General features: G+C 36.6%; 1 protein-coding gene across 1 annotated transcript in view; it reads left to right on the forward strand.

Annotated features, from left to right (window-relative positions):
* The window catches only part of LOC134814232 (zinc finger and SCAN domain-containing protein 2-like), a 55,036-nt gene extending 38,347 nt beyond the window's left edge, over positions 1-16,689 (forward strand). Inside the window, exons 2-8 of the mRNA XM_063822308.1 lie at positions 1,685-1,778; positions 3,282-3,349; positions 3,641-3,739; positions 3,958-4,065; positions 4,284-4,759; positions 4,958-5,084; positions 13,371-16,689. Of these exons, the coding sequence (XP_063678378.1) occupies positions 1,717-1,778; positions 3,282-3,349; positions 3,641-3,739; positions 3,958-4,065; positions 4,284-4,759; positions 4,958-5,084; positions 13,371-13,777 (1,347 nt within the window). The 5' untranslated portion in view covers positions 1,685-1,716 and the 3' untranslated portion in view covers positions 13,778-16,689. The remainder of the gene's footprint in view (positions 1-1,684; positions 1,779-3,281; positions 3,350-3,640; positions 3,740-3,957; positions 4,066-4,283; positions 4,760-4,957; positions 5,085-13,370) is intronic.
* The last annotated feature ends 3,697 nt before the right edge of the window (positions 16,690-20,386 follow it).

Consider the following 20,386-nt stretch of genomic DNA (forward strand, 5'->3'; position numbering starts at 1 on the left):
TGTCAGTGGAAGAGCGGTGTTACCTGCCCAAGATTACCCATGACCATGTCTATGATTTGCAGCTCATTTTATAACGTCGTGGCGCAACAATTCAAACTACTTAAATTCTGCACGCTACGTGCAGTGCCGGCCAAAGCAGCATTTTAAAGATATGTTTGGTACGTATCCAGCATCATCCACTGCATAAAAGTGCAACATCATATACTGCACGTGCGTAAAAGCGCAACATCATATACTGCACGTGCGTAAAAGCGCAACATCATCTTAGCACTCTCCCGAGTTTGTTTCAATGACTTGTGGTGCGAGTCATTGTGGTGCGGAGATGTGGTTTTAAAGAGACAGTGAGTTTTAAATAACTGTCACCTGAAGATTGAGTGAACCATATTACTGGTACGCTCTACTTCTTCATGGCTTGGGAAGGCTTTCAATCGAATATTTTATTAGCAACCCCGGAGAGGATGATGGTTACGAGATATCACCACGTGTTTAAAGTATTTACAAGTCAACTGTGTTGTTTTGCCCCTCCCTACTTTGTGTTGTCAAGTGAAGTTGGTCCTGTGACGTCATGAGAATTAGACCTGTGTGTTTTAATAAAATCACGTGACATGAAAAAATGAATAAAATGAGAGGAGGGTGTGATTTTCAGTGATTTCAGAGACCAACTTCATCTGATACTGTGCGTGTTACCTGGTTTCTCCCCTGTTACCTGGTTTTCCCTTCTAAAACAATATGAAATACCTCCAATAACAACAAGAAATCCTTGAAAAGCTGCAATTGTTGACTTGTGGATATTTAATTAGTTAATTGGTAAAATTTAATTGATCTGCACTATACGAAACTATTCTGTAACCTCTTTCACCAAACTGCTTTACCAGCTTATCTACTGCATTAGTAATGAAATGTCTATAATTTGTGAAGTTGTGTTTTGTTCATCCTAAGTTTGAGATCCTATGGCCACGTTACGTGTAGACTTCCAAACAAATTTTCCATTTTAAATTCATCCCAAAAATTGACATTCCACTTCTTCCAAAACTAGATTCGTTCCAAATTTAACTAAATGTTATACAGGCTGGTGGGCCAGAAACAACGCAATGTAAGCACTTGCAATGCAAGGGAATAGCGTCTAGTTGAACACAACCTCATCTATGACGAGTTGCGTTAATTCTGGACCACCTCCTGTGAATACGCCATATTGATCTCAATATTACCGACTTCATACTAATTTTCTACTTATAAAGAGCAGAAATTGGGACCTATCAAGGATTCCACTTATCACCAAATTGTTATTAAAAAATATCTTCATATCATAACTTCATAAGTGAGATCAAGGCTGAAGTCTACACTGTGGCCGATTGTGTTATATACGACAACAGTTGAGGTCATAAGTTATATAATATCAAATCGTTATGTATGAGTTTAACTTATACAGAATATATCTAGATTTAAAATATACTGATGATATATGATATTATATTACGCTACATTTTTATTATATTTGATACAAGCCCGTGTTTTTCATTGTTTTCTCTAAGTTGTCTCCTTGTACTTTTTCTGTAGAACATTTTCTGGTAACACAATTTTCAACTTCATGTCTATGAAATGAATTCGTATAATTTCTCATGGAAATGCCGAATAAATGATGTTTCTGACAACAGAGGGTTAAAAATACCGAACATTTCCTTTTAGGAAGGCAGTAGGTGAGCTTGAGATGTAATTATGAAGCTCGAATCGGTGTCGTTACCTACGGACAAGCAGTACCTATACTATCTTATTATCAGGTAATTAAGTTATTTATTAAATATCTTGTGATTACGTCACGTTTGTTTTTATTTCTTCTGTACAGTATGATTTATCAATATAATCTTTTTTGAATAATTTGTCGCACAAATCATTTCAAGATTAAAACATCAAAATATGTAGTTTTTAATTAATTTGACAGTGATCCTCACATTTTTTTAGTAGCTGGTCACATGTTTTCTAGTAGCAGGTCACATGTTTTCTAGTAGCAGGTCACATGTTTTCTAGTAGCAGGTCACATGTTTTCTAGTAGCAGGTCACTTGTTTTCTAGTAGCAGGTCACATGTTTTCTAGTAGCAGGTCACATGTTTTCTAGTAGCTGGTCACATGTTTTTTAGTAGCAGGTCACTTGTTTTCTAGTAGCAGGTCACTTGTTTTCTAGTAGCAGGTCACATGTTTTCTAGTAGCAGGTCACATGTTTTCTAGTAGCAGGTCACATGTTTTCTAGTAGCAGGTCACATATTTTCTAGTAGCAGGTCACATGTTTTCTAGTAGCTGGTCATGTATGTTTTCTAGTAGCAGGTCACATGTTTTCTAGTAGCAGGTCACATGTTTTCTAGTAGCAGGTCACATGTTTTCTAGTAGCAGGTCACATGTTTTCTAGTAGCAGGTCACATGTTTTCTATTATCTGGTCACATGTTTTCTAGTAGCTGGTCACATATTTTCTAGTAGCAGGTCACATGTTTTCTATTATCTGGTCACATGTTTTCTAGTAGCAGGTCACATGTTTTCTAGTAGCAGGTCACATGTTTTCTAGTAGCAGGTCACATGTTTTCTAGTAGCAGGTCACATGTTTTCTATTATCTGGTCACATGTTTTCTAGTAGCAGGTCACATGTTTTCTAGTAGCAGGTCACTTGTTTTCTAGTAGCAGGTCACATGTTTTCTATTATCTGGTCACATGTTTTCTAGTAGCAGGTCACATGTTTTCTAGTAGCAGGTCACATGTTTTCTAGTAGCAGGTCACATGTTTTCTAGTAGCTGGTCACATGTTTTCTAGTAGCAGGTCACATGTTTTCTAGTAGCAGGTCACATGTTTTCTAGTAGCTAATCACATGTTTTCTAGTAGCAGGTCACATGTTTTCTAGTAGCAGGTCACATGTTTTCTAGTAGCTGGTCACATGTTTTCTAGTAGCTAATCACATGTTTTCTAGTAGCAGGTCACATGTTTTCTAGTAGCAGGTCACATGTTTTCTAGTAGCTGGTCACATGTTTTCTAGTAGCTGGTCACATGTTTTCTAGTAGCAGGTCACATGTTTTCTAGTAGCAGGTCACATGTTTTCTAGTAGCTGGTCACATGTTTTCTAGTAGCTGGTCACATGTTTTCTAGTAGCAGGTCACATGTTTTCTAGTAGCTGGTCACATGTTTTCTAGTAGCTGGTCACATGTTTTCTAGTAGCTAATCACATGTTTTCTAGAAGCTGGTCACATGTTTTCTAGTAGCTGGTCACATATTTTCTATTAGCTAATCACATGTTTTTCAGTCAGCTCTACAGTGATGGGCACATGGAGGCAGCAATGAAACTCGAGATGAGTGTCCTTGACACTGCAGGTGAGATTTCACTACAACAGTTTTATATTTTTATCTTTCTTATTTCATTGGTCGAACGTTTATTTTAAAAGTTCTAATTAATTTATTTTATAGTTCGACCAATTTATTGTACCTGACATTGATGACCTATTTGTCCACAAGTCTGACCCATTAATCATAAACTATTAGAGTTTGATCCACGCTAAATCATGTGACCTATTTGTTCCAAATTCGACACACCTCCCGATTCCCATAATAATATAACCGTTAAATATAATACTATTTGTAATAATATTCCCGTTTCATCCCCAGGTCACGTGATACCAAGTAACAGACTGAGCAGTATCCTGTCTGCCTGTCTGCTGAGTCTGAGTGATGTGGCTGACTATCTTAGCAATAAACAGAGCAATGGTGAGATTTGTACATCTTATATTAATTAAATTAACTATCAGTTGTCTCTTACTGGTTATTAGATCATTACTATTATTATATTCTGTTTTACTACCGTTTTGATAATATCTTTTATATATCAAAATATACATAATAATATATCTTCAAGATTCTTCAAGATATATTATAATATTATCTTGTGAGATAATCCAAATCAATCTAACGTCTCCCCATTTTAGCAAAGCCCCTCACGCCGCCCTCGCCACCCACGTCCCTGTCCAATCTGAACAGTTTGACACGGAAACGCCTTCACTCAGGCCCTCCCTCCTTATACCCCACCACAACAGGTTACAACTCCTTACTACGACTAATAATTAAGTTTTGTTAAGTACGTGATTATTGAGTATGTTGTAACGAAACACTGGAATGTCGACCCTTACTCGTTTTCGTTCTTCTTTCTTCTATCTTGTTACTCGTTTTCGTTCTTTCTTCTATCTTTAACTCGTTTCCTTTCTTCAGCTAACTTAATAACCAGAAATATAAAACTGTAAAATCCACCCAACAGAATCAGCGCCTCCAGTTGCTCCAATGGTACTGTTAAATCAATCCAACGGAGGAGACAACCACGTCAACACAACCACACAACAACCGGCACACGTCCTCGCTTTAGAAGAAGAGGAATCAATCCAATCACAACTCTCAAAAGAACTGGAAGAGATCTGCAATGCTGCAGTGCAGGAAGTGACCTCTAAAGTTGCTGACAACAGCCCTAAACAAGGAGACAACGTTAAGATTGAACCTGCAGATGTTAAAGTAGAACCCTACGATCAAGACGTCCTCTCTCCAGAACCAGTTCCTGGTACCCCACTCAGCAACAGTGCACTCAGTACCCCACTGATAGGCAGTGCCGCGGAGACTACTCCTGCCTCTGCTGATGAGGCTACACAGAACCTGATCAACAACCTCTCCAATATCACCTCTATCAGCGAGATTAATGAGATTACGGAGTTGACGCAGTCTCTTGTTGAAAGTCTTGTTCAGGTTAATTGAATAATTTTGTTATTTTAGTTCTTTTTTTTCATTGTCCTGATTATTTATTGGGATTATTGTGCTACGTTTAATGTTTGAAAATTCCTAAATGGATCATCATTCCATGCTCATTCCCTAAATTAAGCAAGAGGATATCAATCATTTTATCAAGCTCACAACAAATGTTTTGGTAATCACAATTTTACTCAGGGTAACACAGTGTTCAACGACGACATTTCATCTGCAACAGGTGAAAACAACAACCTTTACAACGTCCCACCTGTAGCTTCTGTAACGAGTCCCACTAAAGAGGAATTCATTGACGGGAGTGACAAAAGTAAGTTACCAGATAAAGTACTTTCGTTACAAAATAATTTATATTTCATGATTATATCGTTACCTAATACCTACAAATGAAAAGGGCCTAAGTCGACTACATTGTCCCAAAATATGGAAGTAATCTGATGAAATTTGAATCTTTTAGAACTTTAGAAGCGGCTTATGTCGACTTCGGCCTTTTTATTTAAATTTATCATAGGAAATATTATATACAAACTAATTGGGCCTATGGCCATGTCGACATAGGTCTTTTGAATCTTCATATTCTGGATTTTTGATAATTAGAAAGGTCCTAGATGTCAACAGACTATTTTTTAATTAATTTTAAAGCTTTCCAGGCCTTTTAAATGTTAATACCCAAAGAGTTGGCCCCAGTTATTTATAGATATGTAACGTTATAACAAACATCTAGTCAGTGGACTGTAAGACCTGTCCAGGTTCTAGCAAGAAAATAATGATATTGATATTAACATATTTTAGGAACCTGAATATAGTAATAATAATAATAAATTGAAATTTAATAACACCGCTATTAAGATAAAACTTATACTCAGCAGTGTTTAAACTAGTCATCCCAGAAAATAACATGAATACTAAGTTTAGAAAAGTAACTTATGCTCGAAAACAAAGTACTGTGGACTCTTTTGGTATTAAAGTTTAAAAGGCCTGGAAAGCTTTGAAATTAATTAAAAAATAGTTTAGAACGTATTATGAAAAGGCCCTGGGCCTATGCATGTACATGCATAATACGTTCTAAACTATGTTTTAAAAGGGCCTTAGCCGAGATTTAAGTAGATTTTTAAATTAGCCAAAGTTAGTGTGAGAATGTTATGCTGTAAGTCACCTCAGCTAGGTTCAGTCACTATGGATTTGCACAAGAACATGCCTCATTACCATATATGTGGACAGAAACACGCTTTTTTGAATTAGGCCCTTTTAATTTATATGTGACGATATTATTATAATATTATATTATTTAGATTAAACATCATGGCTAATTGCATGACCTTATATTATAAGGTCATATAACGTAGCCAATAGCCATGATGTTTGATATTATAAATATTTCGTTCGTGGTTAGATGTTTTATTGTCTCTGAGTAGATAAAAGCCTTCTAATAAAACAAAGTACTTGTACGGAATAGATAACCTAGGCTATTGGCAGTGCATTTGACTAATTGAGACAGCCATTAACTAATTTAATTCTTTCCAATTATACACCTCATACAAGTCATCCGCTTTAAAGTCTAAACTGAGTGATGTATCAGAATTTGTGAGGACGTATTTTTGCTGTGATGTTGAAAATTTGTAAGGGCTAATTAGTATTAATTAGTAATTTGCTGCAAACCACTAGTTCTGAAGAAAACGTTCGGAAGAGTAAGGAGCACATTAAGAACAACATTCCAAACGGTTTGTTGCTCGTTTTTCTCATGGTATTGGATTTGTTAGTGAGTCGCAGTAAACCCGTACTTTTACAGCACTATTAAGTATTAATAATATTAGATAAATATTAGATAAAGGTTACCACTAGTTGACTAATATGTTGACACTGCAATATTTCAAGTTTGTTATAAATAATCTATGTCTCTTCGTTACGATCGATGTGATGATTTAAGTTACTGAGCTACCTGCTTCCGCAGCAGTAAAGATTGAACTGATTTACATAATAAATTAGTTAATAAATTCTTACATGTATAACTCCGACTTACAACAGTATGTATTACGAAAGTTTTAGAATTTAAAGTTTCAAAGCCTTCCAAGCGTGGGTTAACAGATTAAATGGTTTAAGAGACAGTTACATAAGTTGACAGACGGTTATATAAGGTTTTGTAATCGGGCTATTGACATGAGAAAAGTATGAATATTGTTAATATTATGTGTTAAATAGAGCAACTACCCAATCTGTAAATCTACTAATATAAATAGAGCCACACTATGATTAGCTTGTAAGCTTTTATGTTGAATTTAAATTACTTACGTTGAATCAAGAAAATTAACGGATTTTCTTTGCGCTCTCTTTTTTAAATAAAAGGCTAATTCATCTGAGTGTAATAAGAAGGAAGTGCACATAATTAAAGAGAATAAATTCAATGTTCGCCACTATTTAACTATTCATTAAAAAGTAACGGAACATGTAAAATGCTGTAAAATTTAACATGTTTTGAGTGTACGTTCATCGCAAGGTGCAAACTGCAAACGCATCATAACATTTCCATCTCAATTTACATGCACAACAGCTGATCTCTTTCTACATATTTTATTAAATTGTTGCAAATGTACGATGTGTATATCGCTACGTTATGTAAGAATATAAAATACTGTATTTTGTATTTTATTTACACGCTTGCAGCAGGCTGTACTGTATAGCTTGTTGCTTCCTGCTCAATAAATTTAATATATTTATTGAGCAAATGTTATATTATAGATGTGATGTGTGTGCTGGCGATGATATTGGTTTAAAATGTTAGTTAACTGTTAGTTAATACCTGTAGCTGAGCTGTAATCGTTACATGGTTTAAGAGGCAGTAAAGCTAAACTAGATAATCTTTGAAATATTGAAATGTAAATTATGTAGTTTATCATGAGGCCTTTTCTCTTCTACCACACCGGTAATTAACGGATTTGTTGTGCGGCAAATATTTGTTCAATGAAATATTGTGGCAATTCATATAATCATAAAGATTAATTTTATCATCGGTATGAAATATTAAGGGTTAAGTTTTCGCGACTTTCGAGATTCCTTTCTTTAAGAAAATCGAGGACAACGATTACTTGCTTTACAATTCAGGCAAAAACAATCCCGCCCATATTGCGTGTTGTAACGTCACATCACGTGGTATCACGTGGTGTGACGTCATTTATCTTGTTCATATGACATATCCCGATCATTTCATCATATCACTAGCAGTTGTATAATGAAGTGGCGGTACCTCGACATTTTGAGTTCAGACGGGGGGAGATCATACACTTAGTACCGGACATCACGTTGGTGGGTGGGTCATTTTTTCTTCTAAAAACACAGTTAGTACATGGTACTAACTGGTGGGTCTACTGCCCATTTTCCAGAAAAACAGTTAGTACATGGTACTAAAGGGGGTGTCTAACCCCAAAAAAACCCATTTTACCTCAAATTTCAATTTTGGGAATGGGTTTTGAGGTTTTTTAAAGTTTTTTTTTGGGTTTTTTTTAAATTTTTAAAATTTTGTAAAGTCTTCCTTTAAAATTTAATTGAGCTCTTTTAAAAAAAAAGCAATTTCTGGGTGGGTATCTTACGTATTATCCAAAAAAACAGTTAGTACCGCAAAGGGGGTGGGTGGGTCTAGTGAAAAATATCCAAAACTACACTTAGTCGACGTGATGTCCGGCACTTGGTACCTGATCCCCCCCCCCCCCCCCCCGGTTCAGAACGGGTTCTTGAGAATTCTGTATTGGAATGACCACGATCAATTAAACCGTTTTATTGTAATATCAAATAGCCCTTCAGTATTGTTCAGTAGGGAACAATACGACTCTCGACAGACAAAGTGAAACAAGGCAAATGACTGAAATGACTGAAATGAAATAATCAACGTTTCGGCACGTTTCGGCACTCATTGGCATTGGCCTTTTACCAAGATTACCAATGACTATGAGTGCCGAAACATCGATTATTTCATTTAGTTTTTACCAGTCATTTGCCTTGTTTCACTTTGTCCGTCGAGAGCTGTGATGCTCTCCAATCTCTACTGAACACTACAATGTTAAAACCTCACGAACGACCTTACGAAACCTTTTGCTCTGACAAAAGCTATACGTGGTGAATTTATCTATAAATCCAACATGACGTGTCATCATGATCAACAAAAAAGCAACTCTTACTGATGAATAATCTAGCAAGACTTGAAGTTTTAAAACAATTTTAAAAGCTCGATACAATAATTTTTATTTTCCAAGTATGTACATCGCCGGTATCTCGTGAACGACGCAGACTTCACGTATTCTTACAATATTTAACGGCTTTCGCACGATTCTGGTACTCATTGTAACTTTTAAAATATCTAGAGAGGTTTTGTTTTCCGCTACAATAAAATCGTTATAATATATTATGTTAAATAAAACTTTATATACAACACTTCAGATACCCGACTGTGTATTGATCCCCATACCCATGAAAATTTATAAAACTTAGCCTCAACCGGTTTTTAAAAGTCTCCGAAATATGTCCAATGTCTAAGCTTAACATATTAACTAGAGCATATTTGTTTACAGTCGTTGAATCCAGCATTAAATTTGCGAGCCTGTCACCAGCTACTTGACGTCTTAAAACTTTATAATTTAACCCTTATAAATAGTCGCCACGCTGTCTCTTCGGTATTTTTCTCCCGATCGCAACGGGAGTAAATTGTATTGTAAATTTTATTGCGATATCCGCATCTCAACCTTATTTATAATCATAAAGTTACAAGTAAACTTAGTTAAGTGGCGGGAGTTGTCAAAGGGAAAAGTATCTCATTAAATATAGCTTTGACTTTCACATTTCGATCTGAAACTTTACAATATTATGAATAACTTAATTAATTAACATTATGAGTAACTTAATTGGCATCGCAAGAGATCAACATTAATCCGTTGGTTCGGAAATAACATTCCTTCTAGAAGTACTGTAACATTCGTCCGATCGACAAAGGCTAAATTCCATTACACATATTAATAATTTACCTACAAGAACACTGGTATAAACAGCTGTACCAGTGTACATTTACTTCAGCCATACTTGTCATCAACTGTTAGTTATCCAATTTATCCTCCATCAGCGTAGCACATCAATATATATTATATATCACAATTACAACATTATCTATATCAATGTAATATATATATAATAATATCTTTGTTCAACTTCAGTCTTCAAGTCATTTCTTTGTTCTATCCAGGCTTTTAAAACTCTGAAATAGACTGAACAACTGTACTGAAGCTATTGAAGTTACGCACATATAGACAACAACTGTTCTCTTGTAGTTTGAAGAGTTAAACTCGTGTAGCTAACAGTGCAATCTCATCATCAGTCAACAGCTGAGACTTAGGTGATGAAGACAGTATATGTAGATATTATCGCTGTGGTATTGTGTGATATTGTGTGATTTGAATACCTATAATGATGAAATTGACTGTGTACTTTAAATGAACTGAGTTGTGTGCAGTTTAATTCCTGTGATTCTTCTCTAGCAAGCGTGATTTAAATAAAATGGTCACAGCGTGGATGATGTTCGGAGAGAGAGCGCAATCATCTCTGTGTGTACGTGTCTGTAGCTGTAGCTGTATCTTATCTCACTTTGATTAAGTCCAAAAACCAGTAACCACGTCCAGCATTCAGCAACAGTAAGATTCTACTTAAATTGTCATCCGTATTTTTATTGTTTCTGCTTATTATTTCATTGTATACCCAGCAGAGCGACTGGTTAAAATGAACTGTGGATATGTAAAGCAGAATAAATGCGGTTAAAATGGTATAATTAAGTAAAGCTATTGTTGGGTAATTCCCAGTAACCTAGTATCTTACATTTAAATCTAGACCAACATCAAAGCTTTAAATAAGCTTTAAATAAGTAGCTATAACTTATCATACAGCTTGCAGATGATATTTCCCTGGTTTTATTTTCTGTGGAACTGATGTTTCGATGGTTAGTGTGCTGGAAGTGCCAGGAAACATGTTGCTCGTAATATTACTTTTATCTGTACATAATATTGTATGGCAGTTGTAAGATTAAGAAGTTAATAGTCGGGAAGTTAAGAAACATTCAGGGAAATTGAATTAAAAAACAGATAGTTAATTAGTTAAGGTTCATGAAATTAAGACAGTTATGGAGTTTTTTAATTTCATGGTTTTTTTAATTTCGCGGTAACAAAATATCCTTATGAACCCAGTGACCTCCCTTAAATTATAAAGTCACGTGACTTACTTCTGGGTTCTGACCAATTATAGAAAAATTCAAGGGTCACGTGGCTATTTATTAACCAATCAAAAGGCTCGATTTACTTTGAACTCACTAACAGATGGTATTAAATATCAATTTGATTTGCTCAATTATACCAATTTGATAGCACCTTTTATCGGGTTGGATTACCGGTAATGTGAACCAAATATTTACTTTATTTAGCAAAATTTTAAGTTATACCACTTGTCCGTCTGGAAATTTAATTGGAACAGAATCTGTCTGTTGATTACAGGGAATTATGAGTGGTGTCTGTCATCAGGGATATGGTCTAATGACACGACTCTAGGATTAGTAATTGTTCAAAAAGAAAAAGTCAATGAAAAGGGATAGATTTGATTAAGTGCACATGTTGAACACTTGAACAGTTGAACATGTTATATTGGATATATTTTCAAAAGAAAGGGAAATATCCTGAATTTACTTTGCACAACAGTGTGTCACAGCTCGGCGTTATTATTGCACACACTCCACATATATCTCGGCTTTATATATAACAAAATATTAACAATAATGTAAAACTTATTAAACTTTAGCAGGAACAAGCCTCACCACGTGCTGCTATGTCAGCCAATCAGTGTTGAGCATATCCCCATGGCAACCAATAGCGGGCTTCCATTTGTATCACGTGACAGCGGGATGACCAATAGGATGCTACTCAATTAGTTGTAATAAATTAATGTTATATACAGTAACCCATGGCACAGTGTACACCAGCTCTCTGTTACATATGATTGACTGCTCTTATATAATACAAAGGTACCAATTAGACACTGTAGACACCGCCCGCCACCCAATCACTCATCAGGACAAACCGATCATGCAACCAATAGGAAACGTCTAATCCGCCCACGTGACAAGTACAGACCAATCACGACCAGGGATTCCGCCCACGTGTCAATATCCCGCCAATCAGATAAGGGCCGCGTGATACTGTTATATGCGGGCCGGGTCCCCTGTAATGCGATACTAGCTGTGTTCTAACTGTGCCCTTATATGGAATAATTTGACGTGTAATTGATAACTTGTAAAGCTAGCTAACTGGTATAGAAGTAAGTATATATTATATAGAAGTAAGTTGAATATGATATATATAATATAATATACTCCTCTCCTGTCATAATAGAGGAGGGATAAAGTGAAGTTTGTTTGGCCACAGCTTTACTTCCCAAGTGTTATTTAAAGTGGTGACCTTATGTCGGGGGGAGGAGGATATGGCATTTTTCTTTGATATGCACACTGACACGCGCAACAAATTTCCAACAATTTATGTTTTGTGGTAATTAAGTTTCACACACCGGGACGGATAAAATATTTGTTTACATTAATATAACCCATAATTTCATCTTGTAATAAAACTCTTATAAAATATTCAGCTCAATCACTGTTTGGAAATTAAATTACGGAGAATCTGACAAAACTGTTCAAACAATTTAATAAGATTAAAGATGATTTTGCTTGCTAGGAGGCAGGAGCTGCATAACACTGGGATTATTTGTATTGCTCATGAAGTTTCTTACATTCTCTACATTACACACACCACGGAGGGCGAATTAGTAAATAACGTGCTTACCAAACTGCTATAATATGAATTAAATAAGAGAGAAATGTAATTATGTTAAATTGTGTTTTGAAGAAGCTACACTGGAGGTTTGGTGTGTGTGTGTGTGTGAATTATATTTGTTTAAACTATAACTTTGATTCGGTTAGAGAAGTGCGTGTGTGTAGCATTGTTATGTTTAAATTTTATGAAGGAGCATCTACCAAGGCGGTAAAACCGCGAGGCCTGATCCAAAAGAGGTGGTAAAATTTCACAATTTTTATCGGTACTTTTGTGGATCAAATAACATTCTTTTACAAAACCGACTACCAGAGTAATTCCAGGTTAATAATCATGTATCAGGGGGGCGGAGTGATAATTTACTAGTTTCATATTTCTGTACCACTGTGTTAGTTAAGGAATATTGAACTCACTTATCTTGACTTGGCAGGACGAGCGTATTATTTGTTATCTAGTGTTAATTACTAAATTCCATGGCCTACATGGTGTAAGACTGTAAAGCTGTAAGTTGGGCCATGACATAGGCAAAACCGCATATATCGTGATTAAAATCCCTCTTCTGAAAGTCACGATGTCCTAAAATTCCCGCTGAATGTCTAGTTATTTCATACTAAATATCATTTGACGTCGCAGAAAATGATAAATTATCACGTGACGTAATATCTCTAACTCTTGAAATATCACGTGACGTAACATCTCTAACTCGTGAAATATCACGTGACGTAACATCTCTAACTCCTCTCTAATTTCAGGCTCACCTCCCCGTCCGAACCCGTTAGACACCTCCTTCTCTCCCGCCCAACTTGTCCTCGCCAACAACACAGAAACATTCCCCCAACTCAACGTCTACAAGCAGAACAACACCCTCCTCAACATTATGGGCTACAACTGTACCAACTCTCGGAACAAGCCCTTCCGGCGCCACCGCACGCGCTTTAACGACGAGCAAGTCGCGGCGATGGAGCGCTACTACACAAATATCAGCCGGTACGCGCGGCCGGACAACGGGCTCCCCGAGCTCATCAGAGAGACGGGGCTGACACACGACACGATAATGTTGTGGTTCCAGAACAAGCGCGCACGGGACAAAAGGAAAGGCTGGGACGATACAGGAGGCGGGGGGTCGGCTGGTGACGGAAAACGGGCTAAAACGGAGTGATTTTACAGATATCACGCTAATTGTCTCACCGTGTGATCACTTTTTAATCACGTTGTGTGATCAAACATTGGATAGCACGTTATATCACACGGTGTGATGAGAATTGTGTGTGGGTCGAGGTGCGTGTTTGTATAAATTAAGTGTGTCTGACGAGGCCGAGGGTTGTGATTTTATTGAGTTGATATCTCCGGATATCTCTAGTGGTATCTCTAGTTATATCTCTAGTGATATCTCTAGGTATCTCCGGATATCTCTAGTGATATCTCTAGGTATCTCCGGATATCACTAGATATCTTTAGTGATATCTCTAGTGATATCTGAGGATGTCTACATTGTCCGGTGATACCTCTGGGTATCTCAAGTGATATCTCTATGTCGCTACTGATATCTCAAGATATCTCTAGATATCTCAGGATATATCTAGTGGTATCTGGTGATATCTCATGATATCACAGGATATGTCAAGTGATTTATCTAGATATGTCGAGTTATATCTCTAGTGATATCTAAGAATGTCGCCAGTGATATCTCTAGATATCTCAGGATATCTCAGGATATCTCAGGATATCTCTAGTGGTATCTGGTGATGTCACTATGAATGGTTTCGTGTGAGTGTTGTGTGTTATTATGGGTTATTAAATTGCCCTTTTTCATTTCAGATTGGTTTGATTTTTCCGTTTTAATGTTTTCGCCTGTATGGGTTTCACTAATGTCGCCCTCAAGGCAAAGGGTTTCTTATTACCCGGATAATTACTACGAATTTTTCGGCTGTTTTAAATTTTGTGCCTTTTTATCTTGATAACCTTTGACTTAACCTGCATTTGAATGTTTTAAATGGGTATCAAATTACGATATCTGGATGCCTCGAGTTGGGTTTATATGGATGTAAAATCCGTGATGTACCATCATAACTATCCCACCATCAGATTTATGTATGATAAACTCGTCCAACTATTAATATTACTAAATATACGAGTTTGTTATGTTGATGTTTCGTGTGCATTTGATAATTTCATTTTTTTCCGAAAATGTACAATGTACATGTTAAAATATATGATCTAATACCATGCGTTTTAGATGGATTTTGGCCGAGTTGGTCTAATTTGGCCGAGTTGGTCTAATGATATGAGCCCTTTTTTTCACTGTAACCCAGAAAATACATATTAAGGCAGAAATGTAAGAGCTCTAAATATTTTGTTGTTTTCTAAAAAGGGCTATAAATAATTGGATACCTATGATATCTATTATTTTACCACATAATATTGCATGCCTCAACTACTTACTTTATTCATTTTATCATTAAAATAAGGTATCTGCTGGATAACTATAGCCTTCTAAAAGTTTTGAATGTAAAATGTTCAATAAGTTAAACAATGATATGGTATCGGTATTGTCCAAGAAGTTCACACTATCAATGAAAAGATAACAAATGTCCAACTTCATGGTTTGTGTTATACTTATTGGACACTGCTTTGGTGCTTGTTTAAAATAGTAAGATCGTACACAGATAACCCAGTCTCTCAACAAAGAAATAACATAATATGTCTTGGCATGCTATTTCGCGAGGGCCTGCAATCCTTAAATATTAACATGAACATTAGTCCCACATTCCACATCCCTACAGACGTTGTCACTTAAAACATATAAACTATATAGATACGTGTATTACTTTTACACGTCCTGTCGATTCTGCTTCCGTTTTTATACAACTTGCCAGCTAATGTGAGTCTAAGAGTGTAAGAGCATTGCTATTTGTGTACGAACTTCACGGTATTCATCATATATCTTTATTGTGCAATGATATGTGTAATAAATATATGCGAATTGATGTCAACTTCGTATGTATATATGTTATTTTGGCAGCGCTATGATATATTGTAATGATGATGATTCGAGTGACATCAAATTCCTTATTATCGAAAGAATCCAAAAGGCAATTATGTTCCTTTAGTTCACAGATATATCTTATCTTCTTCTGTTATCTTATAAATAGACTTTGTGCAAACTTTCAGACCTTAAATTCGAGTTATTTTATTTTTCGTGCTGTTTTTAAAAGCGTAAGGGGGAGGAGGGGTTGTGAATATTTATTTAGTAAATTATTCTTAACATTGCGAAAAAATTCAATTATGTTAGGTTTAAACTATATTTTGTTATACAATATAGAAACTGCTAAGAGAATTACTGCACAGCAACGGACTTGAATTATTGTTTGGAGCAAATTCGACTGAATGGGGTCTAAAATATGCTTTCGTTATAGACATGCATTGCGATTATTTTAAGCACATATTTGGGCGCTCGTGTAGGGTTAACTGCATATTTCGCATTTTTGTGTTTGAGTATTTTCTGATACGCTTAGTGTATAACTACCTTAAACTAGAAAGAAGATACCAAGATTCAGCCTCACCCGACAATATTCCCTAAATCCCACATCAAATTTAAAACATGTATTGTCAAGCAGCCAGTGCTTTGCCCAACTGTCAGACCAAGAATAAAACATTCTCACACTATCAAGTTAATTCAAGATTAAATAAAAGCAATTTGACCTTTCTCATCATAACCTATCCATTGATTTGGCGCCAATCGAAATTAGCTGAACTAAGACATGAAGTAAATGTGCCGAATGTGCACGTGAACCTGATGTAATGAATACATGTGGCACTACACGTGCTCCGATCACCTGCTTCTTGTTTCCATAATTGCCCTATTTAGAAAGCCCGTAATTACCTTTCTCTCTCCTGGACTTGGTATTTTCTGGTTATCCTCCATTTGGGATGATGACAATGCTGTATGTATGTAATAACTGATAGATCTTTTTATCTTTTTTAATGAAGATTCTCTTTTCTTATTCTATTTTACCGTGTATAATTAAAATGTACTATATTTGAATTGATTTATTCGTTACTGCTTATTCATGATTGAGTATCATTTTGTTGAATACAAATAAGTGTGAATGGCTAAGCGCTGTTAAGTGAAATTTAATGGAAAATTTTAAACTACAAAATAAGCCGTCAACTCTCTTTTCAGGCTTATAGACACGCATAAGTGTGTGATAAAATATCGAGTACCAATGCAATCGCTTCTCGTTTACAGAAATCCACAAAAGTACGGACCACTAATACGGAACGCGCGCCGAAAATGTGATGATGAAAATCAGAGGATTGCATGAGTTGGTTGGCGCGCGGTAAATAATATAATTATATAATATTTAATTCAATAATAAAATAATAAGTTCTACGTACCCAGCCTTAAAAAGAGATGATCGAGTTATTCATATACAGTCTCCTTAAAGTTCGCTACAACTATTGATTTATCAAATCACTACTCCTTTTCTTTGTCTTATCGCAAATTATTTGCTGGACCCATGTGCTCGACCAGATATTGTTCCTTCTGTATTGAGTTCGAAATTGGAACGGTGCCAAACCAGACACAAGGCGGATCCGGGATCTATAGGGTTTAAGCGGTTCTCTGCAACAAATATTTAGGTTCAAACTAAGTACCCAATCCTCGGTAACCTGCCATGATAGCAATCAACTATTATCATGATAAGTGAAATTTCTGCATAATATACAAATACTTTCCATTATAAAGAATGTTGGCTCTCAGCCGTCAGTACAATACTTTGATCTGTAATCATCCAATTTATGTCAGACTGTAAAATTTAGATGAAAGTACAATATAGTTCACATTCATTTGTTCTTTTATTCGGTTCTCACTTTGTTTGATCATACTAATATTTGTTTAGTTTGTTTATCAATTATCCGTACACAATACACATAATACACACATAATAATATCATAATATATGTGTATGTGTGTCTGTCTGTATATGTGCGTGCGTGTTTAATTTCCGAGTGCTTAATCAAGAAAACGATAAGAGTTACGGGACTGTTTTTTTTTTCGGTATATATATAAGTTTCGACAAAACTCTGACGAAGCCAAATGAATAAGGTTTTTCAAATTGGTCAGTGGTTTAATTGATGGTTTTGTACCACAAATGTGACATAAAATGGCTCTCTTTTCTCCTCCTCGTTCTCTCTCCTGTTACTGCATATTATGTAGCGTTGGTACATGAATCATAATTAGGTTAGCCACAAGATCAATACTAATTATCCCAAAATGTGTGTCTGTCTGTGTAGTGTGTCTGTGTAGTGTGTGTGTGTGTGTGTGTGTGTGTGTGTGTGTGTGTGTGTGTGTGTGTGGTGTGTGTGTGTGTGTGTGTGTGTGTGTGTGTGTGTGTGTGTGTGTGTGTGTGTGTGTGTGTGTGTGTGTGTGTGTGTGTGTGTGTGTGTGTGTGTGTGTGTGTGTGTGTGTGTGTGTGTGTGTGTGTGTGTGTGTGTGTGTGTGTGTGTGTGTGTGTGTGTGTGTGTGTGTGTGTGTGTGTGTGTGTGTGTGTGTGTGTGTGTGTGTGTGTGTGTGTGTGTGTGTGTGTGTGTGTGTGTGTGTGTGTGTGTGTGTGTGTGTGTGTGTGTGTGTGTGTGTGTGTGTGTGTGTGTGTGTGTGTGTGTGTGTGTGTGTGTGTGTGTGTGTGTGTGTGTGTGTGTGTGTGTGTGTGTGTGTGTGTGTGTGTGTGTGTGTGTGTGTGTGTGTGTGTGTGTGTGTGTGTGTGTGTGTGTGTGTGTGTGTGTGTGTGTGTGTGTGTGTGTGTGTGTGTGTGTGTGTGTGTGTGTGTGTGTGTGTGTGTGTGTGTGTGTGTGTGTGTGTGTGTGTGTGTGTGTGTGTGTGTGTGTGTGTGTGTGTGTGTGTGTGTGTGTGTGTGTGTGTGTGTGTGTGTGTGTGTGTGTGTGTGTGTGTGTGTGTGTGTGTGTGTGTGTGTGTGTGTGTGTGTGTGTGTGTGTGTGTGTGGGAAATTTCCAGACGGTTTAATCAAGAAAACGGTACTGCAGAGCAACAAGTTTCTTTGTAATAGTATTAGGAACAATAAAATAGTCAAGTTCAACAATGTTAGAGTCAACGCCGTGTTAGGGGGGGGGGGGGGGGGGGGGGGGGCGGCAAATCGTCGTTTGAATGTGGGACAATTTCGAAAACTTAACTAAAGTACTTGTAGGTGGGGGGGGGGGGGGGGCATGGGTTTTTTGTGAAACTTAATTTCGAAATAGTGACCGAACTTTTGAGGGGGTCCCGGACCCCAACCGCCAAACAGTGCCCGCGGGCCTGGCAGCCACGCCCATGATTTGGTCCAAATTAGGCCCAATTTAGCCAAATACCCTGAACATGCCCAAAACCCAGGTTTATGGTGCTTTACTTGTAGCTAGTGGTCTCCTGAACTTGTATATGAAATTTAATCAAGATTGGTCAAAAAAATTTGGCGGCCAAATTCAAAAATTTGCATGGCAAAATTCAGAATTTGGCCGCCAAATTTTTTTGGAGGCCTAAATTAAAAATCGGTTTCCTAGAATAAGGTGGAAATGCGATTTAGAGTCGATGCAAAAATTTTGAAAACTGATTGAGTTATTTCCAAATTGATGAAATCAATTCCGCGAATTTATCGCGAACGAAGATACGGGCAATTTTGTTCATTTTTTGGGGTATTTTCGCCTTAGTATCCACATTTAAACAGATATAAAGCTATAACTTACAGAGAATATGTAGTTTAGGCATACCTTTCATATAAAGTTAGTCTCATCCAAAAATATTGATATTTGACCAATTTATGGGACGAAATCTACCAAATTTGGTGCGTATGCCCAAATATGGGCATATGGTTTTTGGCTCATAACTCAGTCATTTTTTTCCAATCTTGATGAAATTTCATATAAATGTTCAGGAGACCACTAGCTACAAGTAGAGCACCATAAACCTGGGTTTTGGGCATTTTACGTATAACACATTTGGAAAACTTCGCACAAATGATAAACATGTACTCAGTACTGTTTCAGATTGGGAGTTTAAGGGCGCGATTCTAGTTCGACAACATGATAACGGAACTGTAGCTCCGTCTGGAGACGAAGGACTGTTGTATGTTACACTCGTTAACAAACAAACTGGAGAAGGAAGAGAGGGACAGTGTGTGATTATCATTACAACGTGCATACTACTCGTCTATTCTGTCAGAACATATTGGGATACTTTGTTAAAGCGGGAGCTCTTGGGGTAGTCTGAGCTACAAATATGTTCCTAAGTAAGTTTTTAGATAAGTTACCATGATTATCAGAAATTTGAGGACAGCGAACGACATGATTTTGAAAGTGTATCAAATCTGATAGATTAACTTAATTAATGTTAAAGGAGTTGGTTAGATTTGAACGATGTACGGGGCTACCGTAACGACTTATGTGGAGTATGACGAAGATGATAAGAAAATCTCAGACTGTAGTGCTAGCTTCAGCATACACGGCTTTGATCATAGAAGGGATGTCTGGCTGCAGTGTAGCCAGACATTAACAAAGAATCATGGTTAAAGATTTTAATCAAGGTGAACCTCGTATTAGAGTATAAAACTTTTTCGGCTGTATTTTTGGTTGTCGATAGCTTCGGAAGAGTTTTATTTTTATACTTTATGTTGATTGCAACTGTATTAGAGTAGGTAACGTGTAATACACGGTGTATAAACTTATACAGTGAAACTCTTAAAACCGGGCTTATCGGGAGAAACGAAAAATGCTCTCAAAA

The sequence above is a fragment of the Bolinopsis microptera genome, chromosome 4 (genome assembly GCF_026151205.1).
Source record: "Bolinopsis microptera isolate Bmic1 chromosome 4, MBARI_Bmic_1.0, whole genome shotgun sequence".
NCBI classification, from domain to species: Eukaryota; Metazoa; Ctenophora; class Tentaculata; order Lobata; family Bolinopsidae; genus Bolinopsis; species Bolinopsis microptera.